Source organism: Cucurbita pepo, chromosome LG13 (genome assembly GCF_002806865.2).
Source record: "Cucurbita pepo subsp. pepo cultivar mu-cu-16 chromosome LG13, ASM280686v2, whole genome shotgun sequence".
NCBI classification, from domain to species: domain Eukaryota; kingdom Viridiplantae; phylum Streptophyta; class Magnoliopsida; order Cucurbitales; family Cucurbitaceae; genus Cucurbita; species Cucurbita pepo.
Genome location: NC_036650.1, coordinates 6799883 through 6820041, shown reverse-complemented (window position 1 = coordinate 6820041; position 20159 = coordinate 6799883). Strand labels below are relative to the sequence as shown.

The following is a 20159-nucleotide window of genomic DNA, read 5'->3' as shown; positions in this document are numbered from 1 at the left end:
TAAGTTTAACCTTTCAATTTTGAAATTCCAAAGGTATAATAGAGAATTTGTGCGATAAATTAAATTTTTTTAAAAAATTTAAGTAATATATATATATATATATATATATATATATATATATANATTTAAATTGTATATATATTATAACCCAACATTCAATTTGTCAATTTTATATTTAATATATGTAAATTTTTGTAAATATCGTAATTAAAGAACTGAATTTGTAATTTAATATTTTTTTACAAGTATTTTTTGGAAAGGCATTCATCAACCATATTAAAGATCTATATTTCACTATCAAGAACGAAGAAACATTCGAGTTAACCGATATTTCCAAATTAGTAAAAACACTGAAGAACCCGAAACACGGAGACGAAAAAAGCTAATCCGTTTTTTAAAATCAAAATAAATTACGAAACATGTTGCTAACACAACATTCACAAATCACTCCTATTTTGAAACCGCTATGTAAAAGTACGACGTTTTTTCAATATCTGTGTTCGAGTCAACTTGCACACACCTCGAATAAAGACACAGATCAACCCGAAAAAGAAATGAAACAAGCGAAGCATCGAGAGAAAATGATAGATATAAATAGAAATATGATAATTAGAATTTGGAAAGGTTGAAGAAAGTCTTACAGAGCATGGTTTCTTTCAGTTTTTTTTCTTGTTGAATGGCATTGAAAAGATAGCGATGGAACACAACACAAATCATTCAAGCATCCAATATCTTGTCTTAGTTCAGTTCAGTACCCAAACTTTCGCCTTGCAGGTTTTAGCAAAGGCCGTTTGGAAGAATCAATGGTTGTTAGGCTTTAGCCCCGACAACGCAAGGGGTCGTGCCCCGGGTGGTTTTAACATAGGACACATACTCACCATAGTGCATGGTGAATAGGGTGCTCTGGTACCGGGTCAATCGAATACGCTTACGCAGTGACTCGGTGATTGCACCATTGTATCCTGCCTTCCGCACCAATGAGTCGATAGCCTCAATTTTTGTCCATCCTGATAATCAAGATGCAGCCAAACCCGAAACCTCGGTCAGCTGGAGGGAGTATAAAGCTAAACAGAGATTTGACAACATTTTAGCCAAAAAACTATGTTTCACGAAGATATGTTCGATTAAAGTGCACAAATCAGGCTGCTCGATAATCTGCCTATATTGCAGAAGGGAGATAGAGGGCATCAACAGCAACAACGGCAAAAATTTCGACTAAACATGGGAAGATCGACCAAGTACGGGAGGGGGTAGTCCGCCCCACTACTTTGTATACCAGGCAAATCACTGGATTTCACATGACAATGAAAAGAGGACGAATATTTATCGACAAAAAGCACCGTAGACATACCTTCATGGGCAGCTACCTCGGGCAGATACGTAGCACTTCGTCTAGTATTATAGTCGGGATCATTAAATTCAATAATAATACCATGCTTACCTACCTGCAATAAGATACGAAGACCCCTGATTACGGAAAGCCTACCTGCAAGACTGGCTATTCTGTGGGACTGACCAAAAACACGACAGGCAAGCAGGACAGGACCAAGCTTAAAATTTCGGGCAAACTAGCCAGAATCAAGCAACGGGCACGACCAATCCTTGCAAGCCATAATGGCAATGCATTTTCTGAATTTCCAACAATCAAGCCTTTACATATATGCAAAAGTATTGTTATTCATACAGTACTTAACTATGAACTAAACAGGCATCTTGAATACAGCCATCATTTACTACTTAGCAAGGCTACTCGAGTAAACACTTGCAAGTTATGCCTATGAGCCTGTCCTGTGATAATATATAGCAAGAAAGTTCCTGTCATTCAAACATCCTAGATGTATTTAGTAGCGGTAACTACCAAAGCCCACCCCTAGCAGATATTGTCTTCTTTGCGCTTTCCCTTCTAGGCTTCCCCTTAAGGCTTTTGAAAAGCATCTGATAGGGAGAGATTTCCACACCCTTATAAGGAATGCTTCGTTCTCCTCCCCAACCAATGTGGGATCTCACAATCCATCTCCCTTGAGAGCCCAACGTCCTCGTTGGCACAACGCCCGGTGTCTGACTCTGATACCATTTGTAATAACCCAAGTCCACCGCTAGCCGATATTGTCCTCTTTGGGCTTTCCTTTTTAGGCTTCCCTCAAGATTTTTAAAATGCATCCGCTAGGGAGAGGTTTCCACACCCTTGTAAAGAATGCTTCGTTCCCCTCTCCAACCGATGTGGGATCTCACGGTAGCTAACTAGCTTAATTTTTTTCCATTTTCCTGATAAGTATGTGCTTCTAGTTAGCATAAAAACAACTGATAATACAATGAGAAAAAAGGGTTAAATTAAACTAGTTAGTGTCTAATAACAAATTAACTCCTGGAGGGGGTTAATCCCCTTTTTGGCCCTTATCGTACCGGGAGGCCTAACATCCGACTTCCTTGAAAGTAGTAGTTTATGAATCTTACTCTAACAATGTAGCTCAAGCCTGACAGACCTGTTCTAATCATTAATAATGCACATAATTGTTCGAGTTTAATGGAAAGGAAAAAGGGCACTCGGATTCTGTGAGACAACAGAAAACCAAAGCCAACCATTGTACTCACTGAACACAAACACAAACCTTTGATTAAAAAAAGGGAACAGAAACGTACCTCCCAATCAAGATAATTTATAGCTATTTCATAATCAACTAGAATGGAAACTGTGCACTCCAAATGTGGTAATTCTTTAGGCTGTATTGGGGGGAACCTCCGGTCCCTCAATGCACTGCAACATATTCAAGAAAAAAGGAATAAAAAACCAACTCTTTAGATGCCCATTGTAGTGTCAGTTCAACCAATAAAATTTGCATTTAGTCATGACATGTAACAGCCCAAACCGTCAGCCTCACGGTTTTAAAATACATATGCTAGGGAAAGGATTCCACACCCTTATAAAAAATATTTCGTTCCTCTCTCCAACCGATGTAGTATCTCACAATTTGTAACAGTCCAAGCCCACCGCTAGCAGACATTGTCCGCTTTGGCCCGTTACGTATCGCCGCCAGCCTCACGGTTTTAAAACACGTCTGCTAGAAAGAGGTTTCCACACCCTTATAAAGAATGTTTTGTTCCCCTTTCCAACCGATGTGGGATCTCACATAACAATAAGAGAGCATGTGAAACCAAGAGTTAAGATAGAGCAAAAGAACCAACCAAGGTCACTTCCTTTGTCCAAAGGAATAATAAGCCATAAGAGTTCCACTCCCCCCCCCCCCCCCCNTATCAATAAATTTACATACAAATCAGTTAGGTCACTTAACAATGGACTTTTCATTCTTGCTAACCAAACCAGCTTCCTCCCCACCGCCCCTTCACTGAACTTATTTACCAAATCAGTTTTAAATGAAGCAAACTTCCGACAATATGGATCACTTATGTCATGCATATGGACTTCTCATCCACCCATTGACTTTCTCCCTTAAAATTTGATTCAAGAAAGCCAGGGAGAGGGCAATGTGAAAACGATTCTGGAAAGCAGAAATAAATGAAAATTCCCTAACTATGAGCTTTAGGTGGTAGTCTCCCGTTTGAAACCGATTAACATAGAAAGAATAGAAGGTTTGTATGCATTCACTTCAAATCAATCACATTTACAAAGCTGCTCCATTATACTTTAAGTTGGACCTTGATTTTGATCACTGACAAAAACATCCAACAGCATTTGTAATAATTCAAAAACTTCATAATACGCGTCAAAGTACAAAAAGGCGCTAAAGGACTCATAATAGGCACCCAAATACAAAATTAACAATGCCACAAGGTTCTTATTCATGCAAAACCTCAACCTTTCTTAAAAAAATTTATACAGTTTCAACCCAAGTCCAAACCAACTCATAAGAAATTGAAAATTCTCATTTATTTTTGTTAAATTTGTCATAACAATAGTTAATTCATGCTATACTACCAGGGAAAAGGTAAGCAGAACCAATCTTTTATCGTATGCGCAAAGACAGTCATAATCACAGTCATAATTAATAACAAGCAGTGAGGTACAAATTCGTAGAGTTGTGACAGACTATGGTTGCAAACCATGCACCACCACTATGGCAGACTTCTGGATTTTTCATTACACAACTTGCAAATGAGAATTTCAATCTTCATGTAATTACTATTTAGAGATCAATAATTACAGAAATGGAAAGCCAAATTCAATAATAAACACCATCATCACAGAGTCACTTATGCTGTGAAATACTTTGTCCAGAATATTTGAGTCAGCCAACTGATTTGGGAAAGTTTTTAGATAAAGCAGTGGGGGAAAGGTAGAAGTATGCATTATGCAATAATACCTATTTAAAGCATAATCCTTGAAGCCATTTATCAAGCAGCGAGCTTCTAGAGTTCCTATGCACCCTCGCAGACGAGGTTCACCACCATTGACCACTTTTTTCCAGGTAACGAACAAGGGGCTGGCAGAAAAAAAAAAATATTCACGTGAAATGAAAATAGATGCAGCCTACAATAATAATATTCTAGGTATGAAGCACAAGGCTTTTGAAAAGTGGTTAGTATCACAAAAGCATCTGCAAAAAATATGCTAACCAGTTGATATAAGCATAGCTTCATGGATAAAGACACTAACTACCATCTGAAAGGTCGATGCTTTAATTCCCACCCGCACAATTGTTGAATTAAAAAAAAAAAAAAAAAGCAAANCCACATGATAGCACACACAAAATGTAAAGATGAACAACAGATTGATAGCTGCATATGTCTTAAAAAACGAGCATATACACAATCTATTAAGATGCATGTGGAAATAGGAATGCTTTGTATTAAAAAAATTTAGCGACCTTCTTGAAATAGACATATGGACGCCATGAGAAAGTTAAAGATAAATCTTATGAAACACTTCTCGTCCAGTCACTTTCTATCCGGTAACTCTTTCAGAAGAAATTATTCAATAGATTACGGACACGTGTTCTTGCTAATTCGATTTCCTTCTTGCAAGAGCAAAGCAACTATCCAAAATAAAATTGGACAATGACTAGTTGGCCATGGCATTGAACTAAGACCAGTGAAAACTTTTTTATTTTCTTGGACAATGACTAGTTGGTCATGGCTTTGTACTAACACCGGTGTAAACTTTTTTTTTTTCTTCTTCTTTTTACTTAATATAACCACATAACAAGAAATTAAAAAATCATTACTCAGTAAGTGAGAAACCGACATGTATTTACAACAGTTTTATATAAATCTTCGAATACAGGAAAACACATAATCATAAGTAATTTCCAAGCAAATGTTTAGCAGAAATACATTTCATCATATAGATTAACCAACCATCATAGCTCATGTGCATAAAAACAACCTGTTTGTATCTAGGACTTGATGTCAGTGCCTCAACTCTTGAACGAGAACTTATGACTACTGTAAATATAATCCATCGACATCACTGTGAACGATTCCTAAGCTTTCTGGGAAAATTAGAAACAAAGATGTCGAGCGCAGTGGAGCCGATCCTAAGAAGCCTATATTCTTATTTCTTCCCTTTAGACTTCGTGAAGAATTGGGAAATGAATAAAAAGATAAAAAGCACAGACACAAGTTTCTTGGGCCGATCGAGTTTTAAAAAGACATCAAATTAGATGCTGATTAAATTTATTGAGCTTTCCCTGTGATGCTCTCCAAAAGTTGCTCTTTTCAGGGTACGTAGCAGGAAGTGCCTAGCTAAAAGTAGCTCAATTGGGTTTCCTGGCAGCCACTTAGAAACAGTAATTCCTCTTACCATTTGTCACCACTCACCAAAACCCAATTATTTCTTTTTTTTATCGTTCTTTAGCAAACTTATTCCCTTATTTGTAGATGAAAAACCACGTATTCTAGAGAAAAGGAAAGGTTATACAAAGGGAAAACGGAGCCAAAACAGGAAGCATTCACCCATAGAACATCCAAACTCAATTGAACCTATTATTTAGAAAAATACTCAAAATGTTCCCTCTCCCTGTGTTCCATTTAAGAAAAATTGTATTGAACTACTTAAAACGATAAAAAAAAAACTTCATCAGTCACCAAAAATACAAAAAACAAAATGGACAATTCACAAAAATTTAAAGTACTCGCGAACAATTAGAACTAAACACAGAAATCACAGACCAAACCAATGATGATCATCATAATCATAATCGAAACCCAGCGACCAACGTTACAATTAGTAAAAGCACAGACTCGATCACATGCTAAACCCCAAACATGCAAACAAATCCCAGAACACAATCACTAATCGCACACGAAAATAACAAAAAGAGAGAGAAATTACTGTTGACCGCCGTCGAAAGCAGGGGGAGGGGCTTCCTCGCCGTTGTAGTGAGCGAGAAGGGTATCGAAACAGTAGACCACCATCTCTCTGTTGGCCGACACCATGGTTGGCGTAATCAGTGAGCAGTGAAGTGAAGAAGGTGGAAAATCAATGGTAGGTTGAGGAGGAGGAGGAGGAGGAGGAGGATTTGGTAACGAAATTACTAAGAAATTAAGAGGGAAAGGGAGAAGGAAGAGGAAGAAGAACAGCAATAGCAGCAGGAAGAAGAAGAAGAGCTTTTTTTCTCACTCCTCTTTTCTTTCCCTCTCTCTTTCTCGCTCTAGAGCCTTTGTTCGTCGCTCACTTTTGCGCCTTTATTCGGATGGGCAGTAAGCAACCATGAATATAAATTATTTCCCGTAGGACCCACTTCCCAGTTTCTTTTTTTTTTTTTTTTTTTTTTATTATTATTATTATTATTTATTAATTCCGTTTACCCTCTTTGCTCCTTCTTAAAAAAAATATTAAATAAAAAAATAAAAAAAACTATTTTAAGTTACAGAGGCTCCTTCTACTTTTCTTTTAGAGTCTTGGTTATTTGATGAATGTGACTAAGTTTAAGGTATGGCTCTAATACCACGTTACATCTTTTCTTTTAGAGTCTTAGTTATTGGAGGATTCAATTATGTGACTAAGTTTAAGGCATGTTACATGAGCCTCCTTTTCTTTTGGAGTCTTAGTTATTTGAGGATTCGACTGATGTGACTAAGTTTATAGTATGGCTCTGATACCATGTTAGATGAACACGACTATAAGAATAGTATGATACTGTACATTGTGAGCCTAAGTTCTCATGGCTTTACTTTGTGTTTCCTAAAAGGATTTAGCCTAAATTTTCATGACTTTGCTTTGGGTTTCCCAAGAGGTCTCAGTCCAAGTTCTCACGGTTTTACTTTGGGTTTCTCAAAAGGCAATAGCATGGTTTTGCTTTGGATTTCCTAAAAGAGCTCACGCCAATATAGATACTATTCATTGATTATAAATCATTCCCTAAATTAGCTAATGTGAAACTTTTATCCAATATATAAAAATTATAAATCATTCCCTAAATTAGCTAATGTGAAACTTTTATCCAATATATAAAATCCGACCATTTATTCAATTCAATAATCTGATAAGAATGCCCGACTATTTTTAAAAAATAAATAATTTTAATAAATAATTTGTAAACTACAAAGTAATTATTATTATATTTTATTTTTCTTATTTTTTCTTGAACAATAACAATTGTTAATTTATAAGATTAATTGAAAATGTGTTTTTTAATTAAAAAATACTTCCAAATAGTCAAAAAAAAAAAAAAATCAAATACTAGTAAATCAACGATTAACTTAAACAATAGTAATTAATGGATAAGCTGAGATAATGAAATGATTAATTATAATGTTAGGGTACCACTAACTTATACATCAATCAACTATTCATCTTTCTGGTAGAACAAATCTTCATTAGCTACGGTCTTGGTAACCCACCAATTAATAAGACATCAATGAAACAGAGCTTTCATGTCGGGGAAAACGAAAGGCGAATAAGGAGATAATGAGTACAATTAATCTGAATTAATGGATTCCATTCTCTCTGTTGTACACAAAGTGTCGCGATCGATAGTGTCCGAAAATAAGATAGATTACTAACCTGTGAATGCAACATTTCAAGAATATGATTCAATGAACACAACAGTAATATGAATAGTTGTACACCAAAGATCGACTACTTTCCCGACACGCAACAGTAGGATGTTGACGGGGCTGATCGTTTTATACTAGATTTTGAAATATTAGGACCACTTTTCTTGGATGCTTCAATCAAGGGGCAAGCAATAGTTTATTTAGTGTCAGGGATGGTTGAACTAATTTGAAGAAAGAAATCATCCGTCCCAATACTAAAACCATAATCCATACAGGGTGACTTTACCTCTCAGCTTTGACCATTTTATTCTTCGTCCATGGGAGACTTCCAAAGATTTCCAAGAAACGTCCATTTCTGAACACATAAGAACAAACTATGACCATTTTTCCCCGATTCTAAAAATCTTGTAAAGAAATCAGGGACTACAGAACGAAGGGTTTATCGTCTTACCATCGTGTCGGCTTCTTCGTCAACAATCATATGCGAGCCACAAAAGCAAAGGCCATCTGAAAATGGAAGATCCCAATGAACCTGAAGATTGAAGATCTGTACATACAACTGACATCAGTGAATAAAAACGATTATGTGATTAGACATTCTGTCAGCTAAACATCGTCATTAATGAGTGGGTACGTGCAACTCTCATCCAATGAGAAGTAATGAGAGTTAGATATTGACCTTAAAACAGAACTACATACTAACATAACGAACAGGTAATTCAAATCTGATAGTTAATTGATGGGCAAAGTTTCCATGCGTCCCAAACTTTGATGCCACACAACCAGATAAGAGACAATTCAAAATAATTGAAACTCTATTGAAGGGATAAAAACAACAAACAAGTATCACCACTTCCTTATATAATTTCTAACCTCAATAATGTAACGTCCAAAATCTACCACTAGCAGATATTGTCCTCTTTGGGCTTTCTCTCTACCGCTAGCAGATATTGTCATCTTTGGGCTTTCTCTTTTGAGCTTCCCCTCAAGGCTTTAAAACACGTATGGTCCTCTTTGGGCTTTCTCTCTACCGCTAGCAGATATTGTCATCTTTGGGCTTTCTCTTTTGAGCTTCCCTCAAGGCTTTAAAACACGTATGCTAGGGGAAGGTTTCCACACCCTTATAAATGGTGATTTGTTCTCCTCCCCAACCAACGTGGGACATCATAATCCACCCCCATTTGGGGCCAGCGTCCTCGCTGGCACTCTTTCCTTCCTCCAATNTCCGACCATTTATTCAATTCAATAATCTGATAAGAATGCCCGACTATTTTTAAAAAATAAATAATTTTAATAAATAATTTGTAAACTACAAAGTAATTATTATTATATTTTATTTTTCTTATTTTTTCTTGAACAATAACAATTGTTAATTTATAAGATTAATTGAAAATGTGTTTTTTAATTAAAAAATACTTCCAAATAGTCAAAAAAAAAAAAAAANCTCTTCAGGGAACAACGAGAAGGCTGGTACATCGTCCAGAACCTGGCTCTGATACCATTTGTAACGCCCCAGATCCACCGCTAGCAGATATTGTCCTCTTTGGGCTTTCCCTTTCGGGCTTCCCCTCAAGGCTTTAAAACGCGTCTACTAGGGGAAGGTTTCAACACCCTTATAAATGGTGGTTTGTTCTCCTCCCCAACCAATGTGGGACATCACAATAGGGAGCGGTCCCACATCGATTGGAGGAATGAAAGAGTGCCAGCGAAGATGCTGGGCCCCGAAGGGGGGTGGATTGTGATGTCCCACATTGGTTGGGGAGGAGAACAACCCACCATTTATAAGAGTGTTGAAACTTTCCCCTAGTAGACGCGTTTTAAAGCCTTGAGGGAAAGCCCGAAAGAGAAAGCCCAAAGAGGACAATATCGGCCAGCAGTGGATCTAGGGTGTTACACTGAACCCGAGCAGCTTCAGCGTGGCCCGCACCAAGTCTTTTGCAGTGCTGCCTCGGGTCACAAGTTCCGAGAACTCATGCTCATCAAGGCGATTTCCATGATATCTGCCAGCAGTCTTGGGAGCTAAACCAAGAGCCTCCCTCATCGCCTGTTCCTCCTGCTCCTTGATCAACTTTATCTCCTCTTTTGCAGCATCCACATTCAAACTTGACTTTTTATCCCGTGCTTATCAGTGTAAATCTTTCCCTGTTTAGTTCTTAACAAAGAAAATGTCTTATTAAAACATTTTATCAAGGAAACAATTCCAGGGCAAGGATATGAGAGGATGACCCACGACCCACAAATAAGAATCAGCATGAATAAGTATAAGTACCTTCTAATTCAATCCAAAAATGCCTATTTAATGTATTTACAATTAGAAATGCATTGGCCAAAATAGTTTGCAAATTGAAGAATGTGCCTCCCAAATAACCAACAGAAAATACCCAAGTAATGAAACAAAGATAATGAAAACAGAACATAACTTCATTTGAGGACACGCTGAACAGTTAAACAGAGCAAATAGCTTTTCCATAGAGCAATCTAATGCCTTGTACGAAGAAAATCATTTAACCGACTCAGTTCCCGTTCTTTTCTAGTGCACTCGCTTTTCTAACTAAACTCAATACTTGGCAAAGGGGGGTGAAGGAGGTCTTTTTGAGCGCATCTTTTTCGTATCGATCGTTTCGTTTCATAGTGGGTTTTCACAATGATACCTTACCCTTTTGCCATCTTCCAACAGGAGCTTTGATGCTCTGGCCAAGGAAGTTTTCCCTATGCTTGTCAACTTTCACATCTTTCCAACTAAATTCTGCACATCAAGAAAGTGCAATATATATATATATATATAATGAATGAATGAGCAAAATCCCTTACGTTAGAGAATCGCTTGCAAGATTCAGGAAATACCTTAACAGGTTGACTCGTTACAGATATAGTTGATCTAATCTATTGCCGATCCGAACGTACAAATATTGAAAATATAACAGAAACCTCCAACACGACCACTCAAAAACTAACAAGCCCTAAAATCCTTACGACCCGACATTCGACTCCATTCACCACAGTAGACGAACATAACTACATAAACTACCGCCAATCTAAAAACTCATCAAAATCTTAATGTTACAGCCAAACTTCCTGTCCAATTCACAAGGCGTCTTCAAATATACAAATCGATGCGACTCGACGATTGTTTAGAACTACAAAACGAAAACAATCTCCCAACAACAAAAAAAAACGCTAATCCGAATATCAGAAACGCGAAGAAAACCCTAGAAGCGAATTCAGATCCAACGGTTCTTGACTTCGGCAGCCACTAATCGAATGCCGCAAAAACGACTCCATGGAAAGAAAAAAAAAAAAAGGAAGACAATAGACAAAGTGGAAATCGTATAAGGTAAGAACTAGCTTACGATCGCGACCGCCACGAACGCCGCCTCTAGTAGGATGATACATGATCGGAGTTTATGGTCCGACGGGGGGGGATTGCGACTGCCTTCTTGGCCTCTGGGTTTCGCGCCAAGTTAAAATTTTGCCGAACAGTTAGAACAGTTCAAATGGGTTATAAGCCGTGTAAACAAATAAATGAATTAAAAAATTAATGTAAATACATTTTATTTTACCTTGTTTAAAATAAATAAATGTTACCTCAAACTAACCAATTTCCAAGTGTCACTATTTTGTTATTTCAATTTAATAAAAATAAATAAATAAATAACACTCCAAAAATAAATACATTTTTTCTTTTTTCTTTTTCTTTTTTTTTTTTATAACCACACCATCTTGTTAATTAAGTAAAAATCAATTTACCTATAAGCGAATAAATAACTCAATTAACAGATATTTCACCGGAACGGAAGTTCTTTATTGTGTGGAAACATCTCCTTAACAGACGCGTTTTAAAATTTTTTAGGGGAAGCCCAACGATGACAATATCTACGAGCGATGGACTAGGGTCGTTACAAGTGGTATCAGAGTCAGACATCATGTGTCAGCGAGGAGGCTGAGCCCCGAAGGGGGTAGACACAAGGAGGTGTGCCAACATGGACGCTGGGCCCCGAAGGGAGGTGGATTGGGGTATCCCACATCAATTGAAGAAGGGAACAAGTCGAGTGCCAGTGAAGACGCTTGACCCCGAAGAGAGGTGTTTTGTGAATGGATTCTGATCCCACATCGGTTGGGGAGGAGAACGAAACATTATTTATAAGGGAACGAGTGCCGGCGAGAATGCTGGGCCCCGAAAGGAGGTGAATTGTGAGATCCTACGTCGGTTGGGGAAAGAATGAAACATTCTTTATAAGAGAACAGAGCGTCTGGGTCCCAAAAAGAGATAGATTGTGAGGTCTCACATCAAGCCCGAAAGGGAAGGCACAAAAACGTCTGGGTCCCAAAAAGAGATAGATTGCGAGGTCTCACATCAAGCCCGAAAGGGAAGGCACAAAAACGACAATATTAGTAACGGTGTGCTTAGGCCGTTATGATTAAAATTTATAAATGTCAGCAAAATTTTATATCTAATTATAATTTTTAAATCCCATTAGTTTTATAACAAGTAATTTTTTTTAATCTATTAAACAACCTATAAATTTTAGGGCTGCACATTTTGATTTTTCTTTTCCATTATATATTAACTGAAAGCCGGGTTTGAGGGCGTCACTTACACCAGTAAACCCGGTTCGGTCCTGTCCGACCGGGAACCGTTTTGAGTTATCCAACCGCCTAACAAATTGGGAAAGTCTCGGTCATTTTTAGGGTAACCAAGACTGAAGAAGCCACTGTCACTCTCTAGAACATTTCGATTCACAGAACGCAAATGGCCATGCGATCGGTGCTCAGTCGTATCTCGCCGACTCCCTTGACGATGCGTGCTTCCGGCCCCGGTGGATTCCGATACTTTTCCGACGGCAAAGGTCGAGTTCTCAGTGAGGAGGAGCGTGCTGCTGAGAACGTCTACATCCAGGTTTAATTAGTTGTTACAAATGTTAGAGAAAAATGTGTAGAAACTAATAACACTCCGATTATTGATCTTCTCTGTTGAAAGTACACTTGTTAGGAACTCAGATAGAAATGGACTGGAGCGAAAGTGAAGTTACTGTTTCGGTATTATGTTTTTGTGCGCGGAGTTTCCGTTCTCGGATTTATAATAGTAGGATTATGATCATCTATCTGTTTGATCGAATGTTCACGTGTTCAAAAATCAAATAAAACGGATTGGAATGAGAGAATGTTTACTGTTTATATCAGATGGTATTTCTTTTCGTGCAAGGAGGTTGTGATATCCGATCTACTATAGTAGGAGCTGGTTTATCGAGTGTTCATTTATACAAAATTCAAATAGATACGGACTGAAGTGAAAATGAAGTTATTGTCTATATTAGACGGCACCTCTTTTCACGCTAGGAGCTTGTGTTCTCCGACTTTTAGTTATTGTCTTCCTTTTTCTTTTTTTTCTTTTTTTTTTTTGTAGAAAATGGAAAGAGAAAAGCTGGAGAAGCAGAGGCTTAAGGCCGAGAAAGAAAAGGCCGAAAAGGAGAAAGAACAGTCGGAGAAGGTATTCCTTACTGTTATTATTTTGGTATAAATCGGCGACTTGTTTTCTGGTTGACCATTATTTGTCAGTTGATTTGTGGCATAAGAGACCATGACGAACCGTATTTTGTGATCGATGCAATATTTATGTGGATAGTGCTTTGCGGCTTTGTGAGATGTGGATCCATTATCCTGTATTCTTTGTTTATGATCCTTTGCTTGAGTAGCTTGCATTGGCTATTCATTCGATGCTATTATTCAATTTCTTATACCTATATGGAAATTGAGCCCAAATCTCTGAAATAGATATAGATTGATAGCTATTATGGTTGACTTTTGCTTATGACCCATTGCGGTTCAGTGGGAACTATCTATATGTTCGTAGCTGCTGAGATTTAATAGATACCTTCGATTTAGTCCTCGTGTCCTCGTGTAGCATGCCGAAGCCTTTTCTTTTTTCTTTTTATAGCAAAAACATGTTTCTAATCATCACTTGATACTTCTAAAATATGACAAATTTTGCTGCTATTTTGGAACATGACAAACCTTCTCATACTATTGTTGTAACTGTTACTGACTGTTGGTCAAATAAATGTTCAAGTTGAGGGACGTGCAGAATAATTGATGATATGTTTCACTCTATCTATCTTGGAAAAAGTTGTATTGTTATCAATTAAACTTTTCAATACCAGTTTTTTGGCTAGGTTCCTTCTTCAATGGCAATATATAACTGCTTTCTTATTTTAGAACTTGTGTCTATCCTTTTTCATCATTGCTTCTTGTATGCAGAAACGTGAAGGGACCCAGTAGATAATGGTGGCTCATCTGCAAGTTGTATCATCTGCTTTGGAGTTTGGTAGCAAGGAATAAAATGTGAGATCCCCCCCCCCNATCCCCAATCCCCAACCACCACTTTTCTGTAACTGACAGTTAAATCTGGATTTGGTCTTTGTTTAGATAAACCACGTTGCTTGTGTTTGACTGTTCTTCCTTCCACTCTGAAATTGGCATCACTGCTATGTTTTGAGACTCATTTATCTGTGCACTGCCACTGAACTGAATAAGTCTTGGTGTTTGGACGATATCCTATCACCTTTCTCTCAAAAAACATGAAAATGAGAGATAAAACTGGTTCCATTTTGACCCAACTAAATTTTCTCTTCCTTCTCTATCCCTGCATTAACTTGTAGGAGGACCAATAAAGCGCATATTCTTTAGTTTAGTTCCTTATGTGACTTTCTAGTTCAAAGAAGCTTGCTTTGGTTGTTCCTCTGAAAATTGCTTCGGCAGTTCTTCTAATCAAAATAGTGTGTGCAGCTCTAAATATTGCACAGTGCCGAACTCTGGTAGGACATGGTAGATGGGATTTATTATGCAATGGATACAGTTAGATGGAAAACGACTATTCAAAATCCCAGTTTCCCCCTTTTTTTTAATAGGTTTAACTCCGGCCAGGCTCATGTTTCCTAATTACGTTTGGCTGTTTTAGATTCTTTTTTCTAGCCCAACAAATGTGGCGTAGAGCAATTTGGACCTCCAAGTTCAGGTAGAGTTCATGTCAATTACGTATAGCTTTGTTAGTTGTGCGTGTTCCTTCCAGAGACAAGAACACCTAATTAATGATTGGTCTTAATCGTCTTAGGCAATTGCTAAGGGGCCAAATTAATAGCTGATGTTTTATTATAATAAAACATTATTATTGTATGCTTCACGGTTATTTGATATGATAGCCGTCTTGGAAGATATTTTTTAAAATAATAATAGAATAAATTTAAAAGAAAATATGCTTACGGAACTACTTTTAAAGCTTCTTTTCTTTTTGTTTTTTTTATTTTTTTTTGTTTGATCCTTCATTGAGTAATTTCTTGTGATTGTAAAGATGGTAAAACCGATTCAAGGGCAGTCTTGGTATGTGTGCTTTTTGAAATTATCTTGCATACTAATCTTTTTAAATTGTTTTATCATTCTCGAAACTGCCTGGATTCTTTGATGAAGCTGTTCATAGAATCAATAAATTCAGAATGAAACATTAAGTTGAAATATTTACTTTTCTTTTCTTTACCTTTTCATTTCAATTATTACTTATTATCAGCCATCTCGAAAAACTATTTTTGTTACATGATTTCTGATCATGCTTTGAAATTCAAACCAAAATGATTCACCATGCATGCGCATGATATACTTTTTTTCCTTTTCTCCAATTATTGGAGAGACATGGTATGATGGGATTTGTATAAACTCCAATCTGGCGGCGGAATTTAAGGCTCTCCATTTTTCTCTGACAAGAAGAAAAGAAGAAAAGAACTCTTACAAAGTCAAGCCCAATTCAACAAGAGAACAGTGATCAGTCTGAATCTTCAGTCAATAGACACTGCTGGCCGTTGGTTTTTTGTATTTCCTTGAGTACAAAGCAAACAATCATCTAGTGAATTAAAGTGGAGCTTCCTGCAGCTAATTCTGATTGCAGGACTAGTCACAATCCAACAAAGAATTTTCCATTCATATGCTGTGTTTTTCCTACCCTCCTCCTTTCTTTTTACATCACTTTTAACTGCTGTTTCTAATAATAATCATCACTACTACTGTTTCTACTAATGGTTTATGCCTTTTCTTCTATGTACTTACAGACAGGAATCTACCACTGTTCAAATTCCATATCATCAGGTTTCCCTCAACTGTGGCAACCAAAAGAACAACCAAACCCCTGGTACGTATGCCTTTACGGATTTCTTCATGTATTTACAATATGTAGAATTGTAAGGGTATCCCGCCGAACGCTACATCGGGAACCTGTAATTTTGAAACCCGAATGAGCCTCCTTGGTCTTGCAAATGACCTGTGGGACTTACCTGCTGCATACTTGATTGAACGGTTGGATTTGGGGCTGGAGATATCCAATTGGGGTCGATAGGCATGGGGATGGAGTTGTTGTCGACTGTTGTGATGTCGTGAATGCTTGATCGTTTCCTTTCTTTCTTACCGGAGTTTTGTCGAAGAAAGTATTTCTGGGCATGACTGGCCACCTGAGTTGGTGTTCTTGTGATCACAACATTCCTTGAGATGCTCCTCCAATCACCCTTGCCAAACTTTTTCAGTCCAAGAAGAAATAGCCTGTCACAGTGTCAAACACAACTTTTCATGACAAACCCATAAACCAAAGAGTGAAAAAGCACATAAAAGACAGCATTACATAATTGACATGACACTTGGAAAAGAAACCACAGCCAGTGAAGAATTCAATTTTAGGTATGTATTTATGAACCAATCACTGATAGAACAGATCTCAAAACATAGGGTGCATTGAAATCTAGAACTATTGGACTGTAACAAACGCCGCCTTTAGCTTTTAGGCCAACACTCAAAACTTGATGAAGAATCCATTACGAATATGGTAGCAAAACCTTCTCTACCATTACTCAGCTCATTGGTTAAATGGGCAAACCAAGAACCCAGTTGATTCTGAATACTCCAGTCAAGTTTCTGAATCTCAATGTCAATGTCATAAGCTTAAGAACTCAATCCATTACAAAAGCCAGCTTAGACACTTACGGTTGTTCAAAGAAAACAAGTCAGTAAGTTCAAAGATTCATGTTCTTGGCCAAATTCTTGCTCAAGAACTCAATCGTTGTTAATGATAAATCTCCTGCCAGCCACCTGATTCTTGTTCAGGGAACAGTGTTGGTTGTTCTTCCAATAGAGTGGCTTATAACTCCGGAAGATGTTATACCAAAGAGATTTGTCTCTAAAGAACCACCTTCCCCAAAACGATAGGGACTTTCCATTGCTTAAGATAGAAGTTCAGAAGCCAGAGTTGTAACTCCAAAAGAATTGTGAAAAAAAAAAAAAAAAACCCTTAAAAACTGAAAATTCGAGGTGGACAGCACACAATTAAAGGCATTTCTAAATCAGAAACTGTTTGCATCTCTGGAATTCCCAATTTGGAAGCACAAAACACAAAACCCAACAGATATCTCTCCTATTTTCCCTTTTCCCACCATTTTTCTCAGCAGCCAAACAGAAAACAAAGAAGTTGGGTAAAAAAGAATGTATATATATGGATTACCTATGTTCTTCTTCAGTCCATGGTGTCCCTTTCTTCCTCTCGTTATCCCCACCAGCCTTGGCTCTGGTTCCAAAAGAGATCTGTCCAGAAGAGTCCCATTCCGGCAAACCCCCGGCCGTTTCATCAGCATAACTCGGCAACTCAACTCGGCCAGAGTCAATTTCAAGGACGTCGTGAACCAGAGCCTCGTAGTGATCTTTAACCTCCCACGGCGACTTTCCGGGGACATGGTCGGCGACCCTCTGCCACCGATCAGGCAAGTTTTCCGGAACCACCACCAAAGCCTCCTCGAAAAGCTTGTCCTCCAACCGAGTCCACTGAGTCGAAGACTGAGTCATGTTCGTCCACCGACTATCGTGAGACATGACAACCATAAACAAAAAACTTAAAAAGAAAAAAGGATTAATGGGATTTCTTGACTGAAAGGAATCAGTTTCTTGGAGATTTCGCATATGAGGCTTTGTTGGAAGGATTGAAAAAATTCTGGGTTTGTATATATAGCATTTCACATGCAGAGAAATAGTCGATTGGATATAGGGGAGATTTGGGAATTGGGTTTAAAGTGGAAGAGAGAGAAAGAGATACAAAAAAATTAAAAATTAAAAATTAAAAATTAAAAAATTAAAAGATTAAAAAGAAAAGAAGAAAGAATTCGAAATCAACACGTTTTTGGTATAATTGGGTTTGTTTTAAAAATGGTTTTTACTCTGTCGGCTTCATTCTTAGCTGTACTTTTACACTTGTTTGGTTGCTCCAAACCTCAAATACAAGACGCCCATCGCTGCCAAATAAAATAAAATACTAATTATAATAAATTGAACAAATAAAAATTTTATCAAATATCTTCCTTTTTTTTTTAATTGCTTTTGATTTTGTATCTAATAATTTCTTTGAATTTTAATTGTCTTATAGATTTTTTGACATACTTTATATTTTTTTTAATTTAAAATCTAATTTGAAGAATGTTGATATTTATTTGATTACTAAGATTTTATTAGGCATAAAGTATATTACTAATTATTTACCAATAATTTTTAAAAATTTAGGGATCTATCACTGAAATTTGTTATTTCACCTAAAAAAAAAAAAAAAAAAAAAATTTTTGCTTTTCGGTCGTTTCTGAATTTTGTAAGGATGTGGAGTTTTGAAATTAAAATGAATTTTCTCTTTATTTAAATGTTATTGTGTTTCGAGTTTCAATGCACATTCTTTGAATATTGATGGTTCTTCTGAGTTCTGAACTCATTTAATTCTTTTATTTTTTATTTCTTAAATGTCTTTGGGTATGATGTGTAAAGCATTCTACAGGACCCTGTTTTCATTTGACCAAAAAAAATAATGAAGTTTTGTGGTCATAAATACCAAATAAATTAATATGATTTTCCTTTTCCAGTCTTATTTGCCCAATTTTAAATAAGGTAATGTTGTAATTCATGTAACTGCCTATCATCTGGCCGCAATTTTATCTTTTACGTAAAGGAAAAGTCGATTGTTATACATCGAATCTAACTTGAATTCGGAAAATGTATCTAATCTATTCTCTTTTATGCATAGTTTCCGAGTAAGTTATGCATGTACTCTTTATTATACCATCAAACTCATATATCGAGTTTGCTTGATTAAAATCTTAATTACATTTATAGGGACGGAACCGTTACAAACTCTAAAGTGTATGGACCAAATTGTTTTTAGTTATAGTTCGAATATTAAATTATTATAATTTTTAAAGTATACGGATTACATTGTAACGTTTATAAAAGTTAATGGATCATAAACGTTTTTTTAACGATGGTTTAATTTTATATATATATATATATATATATATATATATATATATATAAAAAGTTATTGTGAAAATATTTACCATATAAAAGAGAAATTACATATTTAAACTTAAAACAAACAAAAGGATGTTGTGTAGTAATTTAATGCAGTAACTTTTATTTTTTTTTTAATAAAAGTAAAGGTGTTTTTATTAATACCTCCCTCCCCCGCCCCACGTTTTTTTTTTATAACTGTTCAAGTCAAATTGCAAAAGCAAAAGCTCGAAACTTTATTATTATTTTAATTTTTTTAAAAAAATATTAGTCATTTATAATATATCTTCTATAATCTATTTGAGCATGCCTTCTAACTTAGAAGAGCAACATTTAGGAGGTTAATTAATCTTTTTATTAAACTAATTTGTGTTTATATTGACAAAATATAACTCAATTGATGAAAAATATTATATGATTTTTCAAAATCAAATATTTAATATTATATGTAATAATTCTATAAAAAAAATTAATTAATCATTCATCTATTTGATATAAAATAAAATTATATATCTAAATAAAATCTTAAATCTTAAAATTTATATTTGATAAATACGTAAATTATAATTTATTAAATTAAAATTAAAAAATTATTAGACATACTTAATAAATTTAAAATTAAATCGAAAACTTAAAAAGTATTCGAAAGATATTAAATAATTTCGAAAATTAGGCACAGAATTAAAAATTAAAAATCGAAGAAATCTAGAGGCGGAATTGCCTTTCATTAGCAGCCTCCTTTTTTTTTTTTACCGGCTACCGGCGGCGGCAACCAATTAGAGAGAGAGGAAAAAAATAAAAATAAATCGGGATCCATTGAGTGCGACGTTATGGTACTTAAATTTCAATGTCGGCAA

The 20159-nt window shown here is 36.2% G+C and overlaps 3 protein-coding genes, 1 long non-coding RNA gene and 1 pseudogene across 4 annotated transcripts; 1 reads left to right on the top strand and 4 right to left on the bottom strand.

Annotated features, from left to right (window-relative positions):
- Positions 1 to 575: 575 nt before the first annotated feature.
- LOC111808961 (uncharacterized protein At2g38710-like) lies at positions 576 to 6644 on the bottom strand. The gene is made up of 5 exons (XM_023695222.1): positions 6290 to 6644; positions 4320 to 4439; positions 2641 to 2755; positions 1352 to 1445; positions 576 to 1007 (listed from the first exon to the last, which is right to left on the bottom strand). Exons 1-5 carry the CDS (start codon positions 6391 to 6393, stop codon positions 811 to 813), a joined length of 630 nt encoding a protein of 209 aa, XP_023550990.1. The 5' UTR covers positions 6394 to 6644; the 3' UTR covers positions 576 to 810.
- Positions 6645 to 8034: 1390 nt separating this feature from the next.
- Positions 8035 to 8917, bottom strand: LOC111808962. Its single transcript, XR_002817162.1, has 2 exons — positions 8408 to 8917; positions 8035 to 8311 (listed from the first exon to the last, which is right to left on the bottom strand). It is a non-coding gene; the product is annotated as an uncharacterized LOC111808962 (long non-coding RNA).
- Positions 8918 to 9298: 381 nt separating this feature from the next.
- LOC111809301 lies at positions 9299 to 11405 on the bottom strand (annotated as a pseudogene).
- Positions 11406 to 12640: 1235 nt separating this feature from the next.
- Positions 12641 to 14506, top strand: LOC111808924 (beta-mannosyltransferase 4-like). The gene is made up of 3 exons (XM_023695171.1): positions 12641 to 12853; positions 13361 to 13444; positions 14212 to 14506. The coding sequence occupies exons 1-3, from the start codon at positions 12707 to 12709 to the stop codon at positions 14230 to 14232; spliced, it is 252 nt and encodes an 83-aa protein (XP_023550939.1). The 5' UTR covers positions 12641 to 12706; the 3' UTR covers positions 14233 to 14506.
- A 1234-nt stretch (positions 14507 to 15740) lies between these two features.
- LOC111808923 (transcription factor DIVARICATA-like) lies at positions 15741 to 18078 on the bottom strand. The gene is made up of 2 exons (XM_023695170.1): positions 17486 to 18078; positions 15741 to 16533 (listed from the first exon to the last, which is right to left on the bottom strand). Exons 1-2 carry the CDS (start codon positions 17935 to 17937, stop codon positions 16200 to 16202), a joined length of 786 nt encoding a protein of 261 aa, XP_023550938.1. The 5' UTR covers positions 17938 to 18078; the 3' UTR covers positions 15741 to 16199.
- Positions 18079 to 20159: the final 2081 nt, after the last annotated feature.

Coding starts and splice junctions, on each gene's coding strand:
- LOC111808961 (XM_023695222.1), bottom strand. CDS start 6,393: ATGGTGTCGGCCAACAGAGAGATGGTGGTCTACTGTTTCGATACCCTT. Junction 4,440..6,289: donor GCTTTCGACGGCGGTCAACA/GTAATTTCTCTC, acceptor TTTTTCTGCCAG/CCCCTTGTTCGTTACCTGGA. Junction 2,756..4,319: donor AAGGATTATGCTTTAAATAG/GTATTATTGCAT, acceptor AATATGTTGCAG/TGCATTGAGGGACCGGAGGT.
- LOC111808924 (XM_023695171.1), top strand. CDS start 12,707: ATGGCCATGCGATCGGTGCTCAGTCGTATCTCGCCGACTCCCTTGACG. Junction 12,854..13,360: donor CTGAGAACGTCTACATCCAG/GTTTAATTAGTT, acceptor TTTTTTTTGTAG/AAAATGGAAAGAGAAAAGCT. Junction 13,445..14,211: donor AGAAAGAACAGTCGGAGAAG/GTATTCCTTACT, acceptor TCTTGTATGCAG/AAACGTGAAGGGACCCAGTA.
- LOC111808923 (XM_023695170.1), bottom strand. CDS start 17,937: ATGCGAAATCTCCAAGAAACTGATTCCTTTCAGTCAAGAAATCCCATT. Junction 16,534..17,485: donor TGGACTGAAGAAGAACATAG/GTAATCCATATA, acceptor ACACTGTGACAG/GCTATTTCTTCTTGGACTGA.